This window comes from Haliotis cracherodii, unplaced genomic scaffold (genome assembly GCF_022045235.1).
Source record: "Haliotis cracherodii isolate W230 unplaced genomic scaffold, xgHalCrac1.p SCAF_6, whole genome shotgun sequence".
Lineage (NCBI taxonomy): Eukaryota > Metazoa > Mollusca > Gastropoda > Lepetellida > Haliotidae > Haliotis > Haliotis cracherodii.
Window position 1 is genome coordinate 7,720,646 of NW_027266319.1, and position 18,802 is coordinate 7,739,447.

Consider the following 18,802-nt stretch of genomic DNA (forward strand, 5'->3'; position numbering starts at 1 on the left):
TGCTTATCGGCAGGTATAATAGAAGACATCCCTTGTTAATCGGACACTGAAGGTTTTATGGCTATTCAATATTCAACAAAGTATTAATAAATGAGTGCAGATGAGGCCATTCATGTCCTTCGTACTAAAAGAACCATCAAACATAAAAATATTTATGATTAGTCGTAAAGTATAACCCACAAGATGTTATATAATTGAGTGTGTGCATCAAAGTGCAAACAAATATATTTTCTAATATGTGCACAAAAACAGATTTCACCCGCACCTGCTTCCCCCCATATCAACCATCATAATGTTTATGATGAAATAATAACCATGATATCAGTTCAGTCTCGTTCAGCGTCAGAGTGATCAAAGGGACACAACTCCTGTGGCTCCAAATTGGAGATAGGCACTATCAATATCACCTATTAAGCAGGAATTCTCCATGCCCAGGTTATTCTGGGATTCATACCTTGGGTGAAACTTTGCATGAAGAAATAAAAATGTCAGGAATGAATCCACTGGGGTCATGCCCAGGGTGCCAGAGTTAGACTGATTGTAGCTAACTTGTGTCTTGTGTCTGCTGGAGAGGCCCACCTGGCTTGTTGCTGACTGCATGAGTGAGTGTGGTATTACTTAGCTTGTACAGTATTTCAGTGATATCATGACATGAGGAAAGTTCAAAGCAGACCTGTTTACCCTTAAATTGGTATTAGAGTAGTTTACTGAGAATCTGTCAGTAGTTCCAGCTATTTGTCAGTAGTCATTTTTACAAGCATGCCAGCGTAGTCGACCTCACACACGTTACAAAGATCTAATTACTGTTTCATCTTTGAGGAAGTAAGATACAGCCAGATCTTAGAGTATGAATCCTTGTATCGCTGTGCATATAAACATGCAGTTTAACAGTTCAGTCTTAGCTGACATCAAAGTCAGCAGACTTTTGTTTGGCCATTCCAAGGGGCTGCACACCTGGTTCAAAGATGGTGTAAAACAGACACTGATGGATACCAATGTGAAAACTGATTCAGCGAAGTTTTGTATGCATTTGTTCACAGATATTTACTGAATTTTGTTCCAAATTAGACGCATCATTAATTCATCAGTTAAGAACTTGATTTATATGATATTCTTAAAATACGAAAATCTGTCACCTGGATTCGTAGTCCATGTTTTTTTATCAGAAATCTGTAGGAACTACAGAGAAACTGCAAGAGTCAACAGGTCTGTCAAAGTAATCCAGGTCTTTGATGTTTACCATGAACATCATATGATACTAACAAACTAAGCATCATTATCAGGGCTTATCTGTTCTCTGTAGTATAATACCTGTGAAGATCCAGGTTAGAATAGGTCTTCATCAACCAATTCTTGTCATAAGAGGCGTCTCTGCTTGTCATAAGCGGTGACTAACAGGAACGGGTGGTCAGGCCTACTGACTTGGTTGAGGCATGTCATCGTTTCCCAATTGAGGAGATCGATGTTCATGACATAAATCACTGGACTGTCTCGTCCTGGCTTGATTATTTACAGACCACCTTCATATAGCTGGAATATTGCTGAGTGAGGCGTTAAACAACAAACAACAACAACAACAAACAACAATCTGTAGTTTAACGCCACACACAGCAGCATGCCAGGAATGTGATGGGAACATGTAGACAGGTAAATTGGACACACATACCAATGTCGATTTTATGAGTGTATTACCCAATGGGATATGATAATATGCAAACAAATACGGCAACCCCCAATCCAATCTAGTCGCCTCTTACAATATGCAGTAGAGTGCTTGAGACCAATTCTATTTCAGGTCCCTTCAAGGGACTGATGAAGATGGTGATCCTGTAAACGCTGTAACAGTCTAATCCCTCAACAGCAATAAAGGATGTTTATAGGAAACAGATTTCTGACATAAAAATGAACTTTAAAACCCCATGGTGCCTTAAAGGAGGCAGAGTGAGTGAAGCACCCATACAATCCTCTCTAAGATGCAGGATGGGACAACTGACTGTTAGTGGTTTAGCTCTAGTTTCAACATTTGTTTATTTTTGTGAAATACACAGGGCTATGAGTTATTGCAACTTGGTGAGCACACTCCCATGCATTTACAAGTTAAATATTTACATTATGATTCAGCGTTGTGGATCCTGGCTTTTGTAATGAGTCAGTGACGTTTCACGCCACTATTAACAGTATTCCGGCAACTGTGTGATGATGCTAGTTTCGGTTGCTGGGGGATGATTGTTGTAAAGCCTGCCGCATACCTGGACTTGACAACCACGATAGTGCTATAGATGCATGGCAAAGTACATCCTGTGTTTCTAGAGATCCCCAAAATATCAAAGCCTTAACGCCACTTTTAACAGAATTCCAGTTATATCACAGTGTGTCAGATGGGAAGCCCGAAGTGATGCAGGTATCAGACATTTACCACTTGGGTGAAACCCACGAGTGCGGGTATGGTGCTGACAAACCTAGAAACATAATCAGGACGAACCGGGATTTGAACCTACAATCATAGGTTTCTGTCGTGCCCAAGGAACGCAACTCTGCACAGCGAATTGCTGCGCCTCAGACAACTGGGCCACCCGTGCAACCTCAAAGCCTCTGATGAATCAGCTATGTACTGTAAAAATCTTACATACAAAGCAGGGTCCTCAGACAAGGAATAAGAAAGATGGTATAAGAAAGAGTTCATAATGTTAGACAAGATTGAAGAAAGTCTCTGGGTTCCTTTTTATTACATTTCATAACTATAACTTAACAAACGTTGTTTTTTTCTGTAAAAGTTCATTTCAGAGACTAGATGTTAGTCTATGAAAAGTCTTAAAATCTCAACAGCCTGGCCAAATATCAATTTTCAATATTGCCAATTCTATACTGACTGTCTGCAATATATACTGCCAATCTGGAAACTGACACCTAAAAAGGACAGTTCAGGTCAAATACCATGGGGCAGATAAAGTGATAACTGTTCTAATAGGCAGCAGCCTGAAAGCATCAGCCAGAGGTTGACCTGGGATCTCACACATGTAGAAACAGTTGTAGGGAAATATCATGAACACCAGTCCTACACATGGCTGTAGTTATCACATTAGTTGTGTGGAATGTAGTCTCTCAATGACCAACAGGTGGAGTGAGTCCGGAGGCGATATACAGGCAATATATGTCAAGTGGGAGATAAATCATATAGCCAATAGAGGTAGAAATATGAGAGGGGGGTGGTATCAATCATAACAAGTATATATTACACTCGTAATGGCAAAGATTCAGGTGATATGCAAAGTAGCATCATTGGCTGATCAAATGTAAAAGTGAACCAATTAACGAGATAAGATTTGAACTATGATTGGGTTTATTTGTTTGGATGATGGATTTGAATGTATTCATCAATATTTTAAAAGGAAAATGGAGAAGCGTGAAATGATATTCTATTATTCATGAAAATCACAAAACAAATCAGTTGATGTATGATACTGAGATTGACTTGAATATGATATTAATCCAGCAAAAAGGATTTGCCATTTGTCTAAACGAGTCAGTGACTTTTTTTATGCAAGACAATATGGAAGTTTGAAACCAAGATTGACTGAAATATGACATAAACCTGACCCAAAAAAATCACGATTAGAGTTAGCATGTCAGTGACTTTTATGCAAGACAACAATATGCCTCCTGTACCTGAAAATAATCAACCCTGGGCCAGGCAAACCAGTGACTGATAGCGTGAGCAACAACAGATGTTGACATGAATCTGTGTTACAGTAAGGGTTTGTGGAACAAGGCGCAGGTCACACATTCTCACCACCCATTCCTCTCTAGCCATTACCATGGATACCTACTGGAACTCTGCCCTGGCAGATACCCCTCCAATTTGTTGCCTGTTGCAAGCGAGAGAAACAATTACAGACATTAAGTGAGTGAACATGATTTTACGCCACTTTCAGCAACATTCCACCGATATGATGGGGACATCAGACAAGGGCTTTACACATTGTACCCATAGGCAAATCCAGATATGTGGACTAGGACTTGGGTCTCTTATAGGGACAACTTGTTCTTATTATTTACATCTAGAAGTTATGATTAAAACTAATAATTATTGCCTTAGAGACTTGGGCAAGTCTAACAAACACTTTAACCACCCGTTAGACTAACACCTAGTCTCTGAAATGAACATATCGTACAAAATTTTTTGGGGGTTAAATTATCTTAATAAATATATAATAAAAAGCAGCCCAGAGACTCTCTTCATCCTGATACTGCAGTAATCTAGACTTGCCAAACATTATAGACTTGCATGGGCTGTATTTGATATATTTGTATCAGGGTGAGTGAGTGAGTATGGCTTTACGCCGCTTTTAGCAATATTACAGCAATATCACAGCGGGGAACACCAGAAATGGGCTTCACACATTGTACCCATGTCGGGAATCGGACCCGGGTCTTCGGCGTGACGAGCCAATGCTTTAACCACTAGGCTACCCGACCGCCCTATTTGTATCAGGACTAACCACCAGTCTACCCTGCTGCAAGCAGAGCAATCAATGGAGAAACTATGAAGCAGTGACTGCGGACCGGGTTTGGTCTTCCACCATCGAAAGAAGCAACATACCACTTTATATCAGTAGTAGAGTCTATATTACCCTCACAATGTTTCTTCATTAACAAGACAGGTTTCCTGTCAGTCATGAGTTAGATGGGAGGAAAGTACATGATACTCGTAAACTAGACAAACGTTTTGTCTTTCACAAATGCATTAAGGCTTGACAAGAGCTGAAGTGATGCATTGTAGCTAAATGAGCCATGTGATGCAACCTAGCCAATCACAACAACAGACTCAGTGTACAGAATGCCATTAACATCTTTCGGTTCATGAATTAATGTGAGCTCCATGGTCAATTATCACATCTCCTTTCCCATGAGCATATCATCATCATCATCATCATCATCATCATCATCATCATCATCTAATAAAAACCTGCTAATACGGCATCAATATTCATCAACTCATCTGTTTGATATCCTACTGAAGCTAATGTGATTTCTGAAGTCAACACTAACACTAAAATCTCGCACTACTGAAAGTATATTATCAAGCCCTGTATATTTATACTACTGGTCTTAAATCCACTGGAATCATCATCTCATTAAAATCTGACAACGCCTCCAAAACTGTTTTTGATCATTTCTTCAACAACCAGAAACGCTGATGGCCACATCTGCCTGAGGTTTCTGTGATAAACATAACCCTAGATGATGCAGGGGATGGCATTCTCCACTGGTCAATGAGATACCAGACAGGGGGTACCATGTGGCTTTGTGTGTAAACCTGTTAGCACGGCCATTATCAGGGCCAGTTAGATCCCTATCCGGCTCCCCAGCCTGTCCAAGCCTGCCAGCTATGGCTCCAACACATGGTCCTGCCAAGACGGACCTAATTGAAGGCAAATCTCTCTAAATCCGTTGTTTGGCTATCAAATAAGTACAAGAGGATAGAGGTACTTAAAGAATATTCACCAGCCGACAGATATTATCAAGGAGATAAGCAGTTCCTAGTCTCACCAATGTAAACTCACACATGCCCATGTTAAACTTGATTGACAGTACTATTGTAGCAGCCATATTGCTGACACTAATGATTGGATTTATTCCACAGACTTTCTGACTCAAGGTAAAAGCTATGACAACACAGTGAAACGGGTTAACTCTGGTAGGAAGGTAGACTTGCTGAAATACCTTTTTCTCTATGAAATGTTCTGTTTCAGTAAGGATAGTAAGGTGACAAGTATCCAATGCCTGTCAGTTCCAAATTGAATTTCTGGGCATCACTAACACAACAAAACCTGCAAATCTGAAAACACATAATGTGAGTGAGTGAGTGTGGTTTTACGCCACTTTTAGAAATATTCCAGCAATATCACAGCAGGAGACACCAGGAATGGGCTTCACACATTGTACCCATGTCGGGAATCAAACTTGGGTCTTCGGTGTGACGAGTGACCGCTTTAACCACTAGGCTACCTTAATCATCTGAACATGCCGAGACGTCAGCCATTGTCCTGCATGAGCAGTAGCAAGCCAGAATGTCAGGATGCTACAGCTGTATGAAGTCTCCACACCCCACGACACTATTGTAGTTACATCTTAACAAAAATAATTATTCACCATTATTTTATCCAACTGATATGTAATTAATACTGTCGTCCATGTTGGAAACTGACAGGCAAAAGACAGTAGACGCTTGAAAATTTGATTTGACCATAAAAATTACAAACATTATCAAATGTTACTAGGCCAAAAACACTGTAGACATAAGGTAGAAAACACAACTAAGATACCCACATCAAGTACATCACCATGGTGTAACCATTTCTTGCTTGTTTCATTTTTAGTCGCCATCAAAAATAGGTGTAGGCTTTCTATGGCCAGGCATGCAGTTTATATACTGAAACGTCTTCACTAGTCTGTCATACAGACCATGAAACAAATATATCCAATACAGCCAATGCAAGTCTGTAATGTTTGGCAAGCCTAGATTACTGCAGTATCTGAAATTGAAGAAAGTTTCTGTGCTCCTTTTTATTATATTTTATAACTATCATTAAACAACTGGTTTTTTGGTGTGTTTTTTTGTAAAATACATTTCAGAGAACAGATGTCAGTCTACGTCTTCACAAACATCTCAGTCAGTAATGCAGGAGCCACACTGAATTAAATTATTTTGACTTCCAGCGATTGATCCAGAAATCTGGTCCCCTCCAGGATATTCCTGTCTGAAACTGATGCAGTCTGATGTCTGTGTGTCTATTTCTAGATGTTATCGTCATACACTTACTGAACACTGTTCACATTTCACCACACTTCCCTAAATACATACACCCTGTTTCAAGTCCATCAATATGGCCGCTGCTGCTGCCAGGAATGAAGGTATCACCCATGAGAGACAGTGGCAGAAGTCTGGGTGGAAACATCCCATATTGTTTGAAGTGTTGGCAAGGAAACATTCCTGTTCCATCTCACAACAATGCCAGTCACTTCGAAGTAGCGTCTTGGGTGGAGTCCGGTTCATCATAGAACACAAAAACTAGAACTTGGGAACTTCATCTCACCTGTTTAGGATTCACTGGGGTCAAAGATGAATAAGTTGGAGAAAATCAAAGATGGCTGCCAGGTAGCCATCTTGAACATGATAACTTAATTTAAAACATCTCTAATGGCAAAAAAATCCACATTTATTTAGAACCCTGTGCAAAAGGGTATTTCAAAGGTGTGAAATTGGATCATGTAAATACAAAACTATTGTGTCAACATGTCACAGAAATTTGTCCCCAAAAGACACTTTCAGAATTTGTCAAACAATGGCAAAATAACAGAACAGTTCTATTGACTATCTAGAATCATCCCAGGAGACAGTTATTTTGTACAGGAAATCAGCTGAATATCAAGCACCATGGGTCCATAACTTTCGATGGTTGGACTCAGTTCAGAATACTTCATTACGCTACAACAATATACAAAAATACTGACAGAAAGGAAACCATTACATATTATCTTCATAAAGGACACAAAGCAACCCATGCTTGCGGTTAAAGGCAACTATGCAACTAACGGGATTGGGTGGTCAGGCTCGCTGACTTGGTTGATGCATGTCATCAATCCCAATTGCATGCATTGATGCTCATATCAATCACTGGATTGTCTGGTCCAGACTTGATTATTTACAGACCGCCGTCATATAGCTGGAATATTGCTGAAGGCGGCATTAAACAACAAACCAACCAACCAACCAATCATAAAGGACACTTTTCAAACATAGATTCACACATTAGAGCAGGAAGCTTAACTCATCAAATACGGTAAGCGCACAGCATAAATAACTGTAAATGTAAGACCAGCATTATTAACCGTCTCTGCATTATTAGGTTAAGAAAAAACAAAAGGCATGAAAAACATGCCTGCAGCCATGTAATGAACTGAAGAATAGTACTGACAAACACTGCATTCTGAGACAGACCGTAATGCAATCAGTTAGCCGAGACGCTCACAACAAGAACACAAGTGGCTATATTGTGTTATAATGATACTGCAGCAGGAACGCGTTCCTCCATACTGCTACAAATATTTACACACCACACCAGAAAACCAGCCCCTCTGCCAAGCAGGTTAATGCTCCAAGCATCCCAAGTTTTAACACTTTTATCAGGAAACTTTACCACACCCTTCTTAAAAGATTTGGTGATTAGCTGCATTGATCTGTTTGCCAATGGCGCAGATGTGCATCATGAAACAGTGAAGTGAGCAGCCATTACATCAGCATGCTGACCTGGTTTAAACTAAAAAACCAAAATAATATCTGTATCTGTATCTTACAGTCTGTACGTAAAAAGAGGTGGCTTCATAAAGCAAGAAACGGCCTAACTAACAAATATGCTACAATAATGTCTCTAATTTCGAGAAGTATTTGGCTACTTAGTACTTAGTAATTTTATTGAAATGGCATAAAATTTGAAGTTACACAAATAAAGCGACGAAACCCTTTCCACAATCTTAAGAAATCTCTGCTCAATGCAAAGTCGATTTACGATTCCAACTGTATCATGAGCATGTGTTTATGAATCATTATCAAATAATTTATTAAAGAGGTGGAACAATACATCGGTGCACGGTGCATCATAAGTTTTCATGTGACGATACAATACATGATACGCTTTTTTCTGTACAAGACGATACACTTGCGTAAACATATCACTTACTACTCGTTTAATGACACCCTCCACCCCCAGCAATTTAAGTCAGTTAAATATTGCAAAATATGTTGGAGTTATCATTCCAAGCTCACTACTAAAAATAGCCACTACAAACAAGTATCTACAGCTAACTTTTCCATATGATCTTGCACTGAAATATTTTTAGTAAAATAGTTTCCACATGATTTGACGTAAATATGTGTATTGTGATACGTATTGTATCGTGGCCTTTGTATCATGATATGTATCATATTCTGACCTTGCTGTATCGTTTCAATCCAAGATTATTACATTAACCACGGAATGAAATCAATGAATTTTGTGACTGGTGAAAAGTCATCCTGCGGCTATGATGCCGAATCATGCCAGCAAGTACTCCAGACCTTAGCCCTCTGAGGTAATCCAGAGTCTATGATGTGTAAATCACAGTGCATGTGAGGAGGCTGGCATGATGATATAAAGTGTGTAATCCTCTATGGTTAACTCCCTGGATGATAACAGTGTTATTCCCTTCCAGGCAAGGCAGGGTCGCAGCACCAAGAGCAGGAGCCCTTGTAAAGGCCAGAGGGTGGGTTATGAGTGCGTAGCTACCTATTAAACAGGCCCTGGGGATTACAGGGGATATTGTGCAGCTGTTTGATGTGGCAGGAACAACTGGTTATGCTTTGTCTTCCAGACTGAAGATAGAGTATACAATGTTATAGAGAGTGGAAACAGCTTCACAAATAGGAAGCAAGATGTCCAATCCTGGAAACTTTCCTGTGTATGTGTACAGGCAAAATGGACTGTGCTAGGCAAGATAAACAAATTAAAGTTTATCATGCATAAGAGATATTTAGTCTTGAAGTTGTGTGTCCCTTGCGGGACAATTCATCATTATCTCTGATTGATTGATTGATTGATTGATTGACTCCACACTCAGCAATGTTCCAACTATATGACGGTGGTCTGTAAATAAATGAGTCTGGACCAGACAATCCAATGATTGACATCATGAGCATTGATCCACCCAATTGGGATACGATGACATGCATCAACCAAGTCAGCGAGTCTGACCACCTGAGTGAGTGAGTGAGTGAGTGAGTGAGTGAGAGCGAGCAAGCGAGCAAGCTAGCATTGTCACATCCACAATCATACATACCATATTGTCAAACCTCACAAAGTGCTCTGTGTTAAAGGATGAGAGTTGCCACAAAAGATTGCCTCGTTGAAAGAGGCCAGGTGACTGTCAAACATTAGGACCAGCATAACCACAATCCCCCAAGGGTGAAGGACTTTAGTGTGCCATAAGCAAATCTAGTGGTGCTGTAACCATCCTTAGTAAAAGTTGTGTGGCTTTTGATCACCACAAATGCAGCAAATGCAGCTTGAACACCTCAAACTCTAGGAAGCAGAAGCTCTAACATATAACACATGGCAACATCGTTACAAACAATCAGCATTTACATGTCCTATATCACACAGACTGCATCTGCAAAGTGACAACAGTGTGTCAAAAAGAAAGCCTTATTCCCACTGCACTTCACTACAGGAATTATAAACACCGCATGTTTTGTATCTCCTGATGCAGGGTGACTAGCAAAGATGTTGGAGTTCTGCCAGACACGTCGGTTCTAACCTACAGGCTTGCACATTGATGACGATGATGATGATGATGATAAACAAGGCGGATGTGGCAAAGAAGCTTAAAGGGGTACAGTGCTCCACAATCTGGTGCTCATTTCCAAGTGAGTGAGTGAGTGAGTGAGTGAGTGAGTGAGTGAGAGTGTGTGTGTGTGAGCTTAATGCTACTTTAATCTTAGTATTTCAGTTGTGTCAGCTCAGTCGGAGGAAAGATTTGCATAAAACTATACATTACAACACTGCTGTCACATGTGAACACTAGTTAGAGTGTGTAAAATCACAAAGCCGATGTGCCTTGTATATATTAATATTACCTAGCATCGTTTGAACCATACATGTCACAATATAGAAGAATAACGTCCCCTGACATCAGACATACTGTTTCTATACTAACACACTCATGACTGACCAACCAAACATTCCCCTTCAAATGCATTATGGGCCATATCCATACCAGATATCACACAGCCCGTAATGACCACTGACTGACGATGCAGCCACAGTAACGACGATGCAGCCACAGTAACGACGTGGGAGCTCTGCCAACCCCAATCAACATGCAACAGGGTATGTCAGACTTGGTATGTCACCAATGTAGACAAATAGTAAGTGTGACATACCACACTGACAGATCATGCAGGCTGGAGTAGACTGGAGGGAAGCTAGGGTTGGCTGCCGGGGGAGACTGGAATAGGCTTGGGGGAGGCTGAGGGGAGGCTGGAGTAGGCTTGGGGGAGGCTGAGGGGAGGCTGGAGTAGGCTTGGGGGAGGTTGAGGGGAGGCTGGAGTAGGCTTGGGGAGGTTGGGGTGGGGACGTGGAGATGTGTGAACGAGTAAGTGAGTGAGTGAGTAAGGTTAGGGCTTGAACGACTAAGCTTCCCACCATCCTTTCTAGGATAAAAACCCAAGAAAGCTGATCTTTGCACAACAAGGGGAAGCAACTCCATAAACTTATCACATCAGTACACAGTATTTCACTGACCAATGGTAACTTGGTCAAGATAAAGTCATGTTAAGACACGACGAAAAATGTTAACATTTCCACAACAAATTGAAACCTTACTCCATCCTCACAACACTGCAGCTCTTCAATCTCAGTTTTTATCCCGACCTCCACAAGTGCAATAACACAAGTACACCCAGGTTGAGTTGTGTGTGTTCAGCTGACAATCATAGGACCTTCCAACAACTGCAGCCTGGAAACATCCTCCTCACCTTCCCTCACAACTTGAAGCAGCACTCCTCTTTGATGCAACTCCGTTATCCCAATCTAACATGTCTCTTTATTCAGGAAGTTGTGACACACCTACCCAACACGTCTACATTATGACAACAAGAGTAGTTCTCTTTCAACCTACCTGTTTGGCCGTTCATGTTGGAGTCACTGGCTGACCTCTTAGCACTATCTTGAGGTTTCCTTGGTCGAGGATAAGTGCTTGTCCCATTCAACTCATCCTCTGAAATATCCAGAGCAACTGTTTAGAACAACAACAAGAACAATGTAACGATAGTAAAGTTCATATTTACACACACATTGTTGCATCTGAAACAGTGCCATAATGAGTGAGTTGGATTTAATTATTTCAGTTATATCCCGACGTGCCACCTTAATGTGGAGGGAAGGCCGAAGTGATGCAGATCTGAGACGTTTACCACTTTGGTGAAACCACGGACTTGTTATATAGGTCCATGGTGAAACCCATGAGCACGGTGCTGACAAACCTAAAAACATAATCAGGGCGAGCCAGGATTCAAACCCACAATCAAATGTTCCTGGCGCACCCAAAGGATGCAAATCTGCACAGTGAACCGCAGCGCCTTAGACGACTGGGCCACCCTTGCCCACAGTGCCATAGTGAACAGGGATCAAATCACAAGCCACACGTCAGTTTCACCTGCGCCTCCTACTGCACACAACAAAATTTGAAACAAAAACTTGTCTTTCCACTTTTCATTATTCAAAGATTATGTGATGGCTGGTCCATGTCGAACCCTCCTGCCAACATTTATTTCACCAATATCTGGACCCCGTTACCCTGGACAACAATGTCCAGATTAAAGAGGTTGAACTGTCGTACATGACATGAGGCTTAAGTACCTGTTTTGAGAAATTTAAAGTGTGCCTTAAAGCATACAATCACCTTTTTTTCCATTTAAAAAAACATCACTCAAATTCTACATTACAAAAAATAATTATGATAATGACGAAAAATATTGTTTAAAACTCCACCAGCGGTCCCTGCACAAGGCTTTGAGTTATAATGTAATTCAAATGCAGTTAAAAATAATTGATTTTCATGCCATTTAATTCCTGAATATATGCTTTCAGAGATGACCATTTTGTTATTACCTTTTTTAGCTGTGGAGACAGGATTGTCATACTGGGTGCGGCGGTTGACGTGGCTGAAATATACAACAGTGTGGTCAGCTCCACCATCGGGTCATCACTGCAAGCATGACTCATGAACAGCTGATCAATATGACTTCATATGCTCATCAACATGGCATCAGTAGCGGATCATTAACATCAGCTTCAATTAAACACTACCAAGCTCCAGCAATCTAGCAATGAAACTCTTAATCACTGTCACCAATACTTAATGAGATTACGGCGGTTGATGGCATTTTCCTGAGTTAATAATACAAATCATGTTTGTTTATGACGTTCAGTTTATAACTCCATACCTGTGGTAACAATGCTAACAGATGATTGTTTAATTAACCAAGCATTCACAAGCTGTCAATATTCATCAGAGCTTGTATCATCATGGGAAAAGCGTGTGTTCAATAAACAGACAATTCTGAACAGACAGACTGATTGTCACAAGGGAAAGAGAACTTAATTTGGGGAACAAAGGCTTTTGGGTGCAACTTTGTAAAACATAAAATAACTATAACATCATACAGACACAATTATATCAAGAAAATATTGACATTCATATTTTGTGATGAAATAGCATAATTATATGAAAATATAAATTGATATTGAACTCAAGAGTACTACTTTATAAGGATATCTGATGAGATTAACATGTTGTTTGACTAAAAATGCTAAATATCCTCAATACTTTCTACATGTTTGAGGGAGAAGGGGTATTTTGTTGTCAGTGATATCCCTGCAATAGTACAAAGGGACTCAAGGAAGGGGCTTCACACATTGTACCCTCGAGGGAAATCGATCCTGAGTATCACCAAGACTTAACCACTTGGCCAAACTATAATAGAGCCTACATGTCGTCGTTGTTGTTGGTTTGTTGTTTAACGCCTCACTCAACAATATCCCAGCTATATGACGGTGGTCTGTAAAAAACTGAGTCTGGGCCAGACAATACAGTGATTGATATCATGAGCATTGATCCACACAACTGGCATACAATAACATGATTCAACCAAGTCAGCAAGCCTGATCACCCGATCCCGAGTTTTGCCTGTTACGACAAGCATAGTCAGGGTTTTTCAGCAAACATGTGTTGCTGGATCTTCATGGGTCGAGAGACCAGGTAGTGTAAATCCATAGAACATAGTAGGTACATAGGGGGAGCCACATGTTGCCTGGAGAGAATTCCAACCTCTTCTTTCAAATTTGGCCCAGAATCTCATTTGAGTAACACCCTGTGAAGATTTGGGTTAGAACTGATCTTAGCAACCCATGCTCATCACAAGAGGTTGGGTGTTCATGATCATCAATGTCAATCACAGGATTGTCCCGTCCAAACTCGATTATTTAGACCAACGTCATATAGCTAGAATTTTTCTGAGAGCAGCTTTAAAAAAACAAGAAACAAACATAAAAATTTTGACCATCTCCATGCTACACCACTGACTTGCTATTGTATGTGTTTATGAACTTGCAGAACTCCCTCAGCATGTAACCATTACTTCATTAAACTCTTGTTCAAGTCTATTTTCAAGTTTGAAGTCACTGTGACTTGTCACTCCTGATTTACGTCGACTGATGGTATTGTTTGTCTGCTGTTTAACACCACACTGAGCAATGTTCCAGCCACAGGATGGCTGCCTGAAAGAGTGAGTGAGGCAGTGAGTGAGTTGGGTTTAATGCTGCTTTTAACAGTATTCCAGTTATATCGCAGCGTGTCAGCTTAATGTGGGAGGAAAGCCCGAAGTGATGCAGGTCTCAGACGTTTACCACTTCGGTGAAACCTACGAGCACGGGTATGGTGCTGACAAACCTAGAAACATAATCGGGGCGAACCGGGATTCGAACCCACAATCATAGGTTTCTGGCGTGCCCAAGGGACGCAACTCTGCACAGAGGACTGGGCCCCCCGTGGCCCCGCTGCCTGAAAGAATCAAGTCCAGAGAATCCAGGGACTGTACTTGACCAAATCTCCTATAACACCCAGTACCCTGTGAAGATCCGGGTCAGAACAGGTTTTAAACAACCCATGCTTGCTGTTAAAGGTGCCTGTTCTTGTCTTGAGGTGACTAACAGGATCGAGTGGTTAGACTCGCTGACTTGGTTGATGAATGTCATCATATCCCAATTGCGGTGATCAATGCTCATGATGTCAATCACTGGAGTGGCTGGTCCAGACTCGATTATTTACAGACTGCCGTCATATAGCTGGAATATTGCTGAGTGTGGCGTTAAACAACAAACAAACAAATCCATTTAATTCACCTCATCCCACACCTACCTCAGTGTTACCGTCTCTTGTGATTTTAATTAATTGACACCAAACCTAGGTGTCCAACATTTGCCTGTTTTCCAATGAGTGATGGCTGCTAATTTCAGTAATCCCCTCTCAACGTCCAACCTCCCCACCAACCCCATCTCCATCCTTCCACCTCTCCTCCACCGTGACACATCTTATGTCAAACACCTCAGCACACTCTCGTTACAAAGCAGCACAATTCCCCCTGGCCAGTTCGCATCCTTTGATGAATGCAATGAAATTAAACCAGTTAAAAGGCCCCAGAATTAATTAAGAAATAGTCCTGCTTTGAAATCCAGCGAAATGTCAGTACCAGGGGGCATTTCTCAGTCATAGTCAGATCAATTAGTTTACCCCGCCCCGAGCTCTGTCTTCACACAAATTATCCCCGCAATAAAATGCACGGTTGACAGATGTGTCACAACTAAACATTGCATGTTCCAATTTACTGTAATTATAAAACCTCATGATTTCCTTGTATTAGTTTACGTGTTCCACTCTACTGAAGTTAAGTACATGCATGGCCTTCCTTGTATTGGTGGACGCTGATGTGATCGGATTATGTTTCTTTGATGTTTGTGCATGTCTCGTGATGTTACAACACCTATGAAGGACAAAACCCCAGTGGATTCATACTTCTGAACTAAAAACAACTTGCCAATATTAGGCCACACTTTTTAAATTCATGTTTCACGGTTGGTTTGTTTGTTGTTTAACGCCGCACTCGGCAATATTCCAGCCATATGATGGCGGTCTGTAAATAATCAAGTCTGGACCAGACAATCCAGTGATTAATATCATGAGCATCGATCCATGTAATTCCAGCTTGTCCACACAAGGTCGGTCGAAATAAAATTTTTAAAAAAATAGCAATGTCAATGATTTATTCATTTATATGAAAGTCATTCTGCCGGGGAGTTAAAACTGCAGCTGGCTTTTTGAACATGGAACTGATATATAACATTTTGTATTTTATTAGAGAATCTATATTATGGGCGGGAGACATAATATAATTTAAAAAATTATGTTTCATTTATTTCTTTTCAAGCTGTTTTTCAGTAGAAACGTAAAATAAAAAATTGGTAGTTTCTTGTCTCTTCGAATATGTCCCATAGTGTATAAATACAGATGTAGACTCTATGGAATATGGTCCCTAGGGTAAAAATACACATATACTCACTATGAAATATGTCCCATAGTGAGTAAATCAGATATACTCACTCTATGAAATATGTCCCATAGTGTGTAAATAAGGTATACTCACACTATGAAATATGTCCCATAGTCTAAAACTACACATATACTCACTATGAAATTCGTCCCATACTGTGTAAATAAGGTATACTCTCTATAAAATACATCCCATAGTGTATAAATCAGATATACTCACTCTATGAAATATGTCCCATAGTGTGTAAATCAGATATACTCTATGAAATATGTCCAATAGTTTGCAAATCAGATATACTCACTCTATAAAATGCATCCCATAGTGTATAAATCAGATATACTCACTCTATTAAATATGTCCCATACTGTGTAAATCAGGTATACTCTCTATAAAATATATCCCATAGTGAATAAATCAGATATACTCATTCTATGAAATATGTCCCATAGTGTGTAAATCAGATATACTCTATGAAATATGTCCAATAGTATGTAAATTAGATATACTCACTCTATAAAATGCATCCTATAGTGTATAAATCAGATATACTCACTCTATGAAATACGTCCCATAGTGTGTAAATCAGATATACTCACTCTATAAAATGCATCCCTTAGTGTATAAATCAGATATACTCACTCTATGAAATATGTCCCATAGTGAGGGTCCTCCACCTTCTCCCAGCCAAACGGAAGTTCTGAAACACGGAACACCATATTAAGAAACTGATGCTGGGTTAAACCACAAGGAAACTCCAGATATTGATCCCAAACAGGAAACATATCACAATATGTGTTACAATACATGTCACACAGATACGAGAGTCTCGAAACACTACCAACAAAATGAAGCACTCAGAAACTCCAATCTCTTATATATCTCAACAAAACATTATCGAACGCACTGAATCTATCAGCATGGAAAATGACCATAACATAATAGTGCACTTCATAATTACTCCACAAAATTGAAAGACAGCAAAGCCATGTGCTGCATGGGTATGTTGAACGCTGCCAATATTTCACAGCAGGCACGTGGAACTAATCAGGCGAGGTGGTCACGAAGGGGCCGGTTCAATTCCTCAATGACCCCTGCTGTTTTGTGGCAGGAACATTAATAAAGGATGCATCAAGCCCATAAAACATACCATTAATCTCTCACAGAACACTGGAGATTTGACGTAAGCGATCACCGATAATCACAGTCTTAATACACTGTAGCACATACAGAGGTATCACCACGCCTTCTAAAAGGCTCATCAATACCATTCCACAAGTCTATACGTCGGAGCATTTGGATCTTAAACTGACAATGTCCGCATTATCCACAGAATAAAATGAAGTGCTGAATACATTCAATACAGTCAGGCATTTCAACAGAACCTGAAAGCAAGTTTTGTAGTTCACCAGTCAGATCGTAACAAGTGTTATTACAGTGAATAGAGTGAGGGCGTGTGATATTTTCATGAACACACGTCCCTTATAAAAGCACACATCCTCAAAACTAACACACGTCCCTTACACCAACACACATAGCTACATGAATACAAGAAGTTTACACTTGCAGTTTTCTAAGTTAATTGGTTTACTGGTAAGTACGCTTAACCTTTGTCAATAATTAACAAGCACAAGTACTTCTATTACTCCAAGTTTGATTACAGCATGTTTTATTCATGGATTAGGAGAGGTACAGTCATAAAGACTCCAAGATAGACTGTACGTTGGGATCACATGGCATACTGAATACATGGCATTCAAATATTGTACACTAAGTTGGGGGAGGAGTCCTCGCGTCTTGCATCAACCACAAAATAGTGGTCAGCTTTATTTACTGGCAGTTGCAAGTTGACACAAGTCATTAATCACGAACAGGTAAATATGGTCACCCATATTGGGAAGTGAACTCAGACTTCAGGTGCAGCAAGCCAGCACATGTCCCACAGACATAACCACTACAGCATGAAGAATAATAACTGCCCACAAATACCCTAATTAAACATAACACGAAACCACACAGATACCTAAATAACTGATCTATAATGAGCAGTAACAATTATCAAAATATAAATACATATGCCTTGAATTAAATAAATAATTAATGCAAGATTTCGTGACTAACTGGTAAAAGAAGACTAGAATGTGAATCCTTTCAAAACAAAAATGAACTACATAACTACAGAAGCAGTGAACCACTGCCCTAATTCAAAAGGACAACAGAAGGACAAGACAAGGTAACAAATAGGATGGACACCTGTCTCCTGCGATCCCTTCTCCACTGCAAACATCCAACAACTTGTATGAAGCTTATACAACCTCAGGTGGCCCACGGCCATGATGAAAGCCCGGTCTCCACCTCCTCCTCGTTGTTGTTGTTGTGAGCGTGCAACACCTACGTGAGTGGACTACTCGACAGAGAGCGGCAATGGTTTTTGTGCATGTCAGCTTCCCATCGCCAGGCGATCATTTACCTGGCTAAACGCATTAGGTCGCCCGAAACAAAGCCATATACACTTGTCACCACTACACTCACCCGAGTCTACCAGTAGCCATATCTACGGGTCCTAACAGTCTGCCGGGAATAATGAGGTGAAAGTATATC

General features: G+C 40.3%; 1 protein-coding gene across 11 annotated transcripts in view; it reads right to left on the reverse strand.

The window, feature by feature from the left end:
• Nucleotides 1–18,802, reverse strand: part of LOC139445009 (membrane-associated guanylate kinase, WW and PDZ domain-containing protein 1-like) — a 158,212-nt gene that overhangs the window by 48,857 nt on the left and 90,553 nt on the right. For all 11 annotated transcript variants that reach the window (XM_071226062.1, XM_071226060.1, XM_071226065.1 and 8 more), the window contains 3 exons: nt 16,844–16,901; nt 12,708–12,760; nt 11,716–11,814 (listed from right to left, as the gene is read on the reverse strand). In XM_071226062.1, coding sequence (XP_071082163.1) covers nt 11,716–11,814; nt 12,708–12,760; nt 16,844–16,901 — 210 coding nt within the window. The remainder of the gene's footprint in view (nt 1–11,715; nt 11,815–12,707; nt 12,761–16,843; nt 16,902–18,802) is intronic.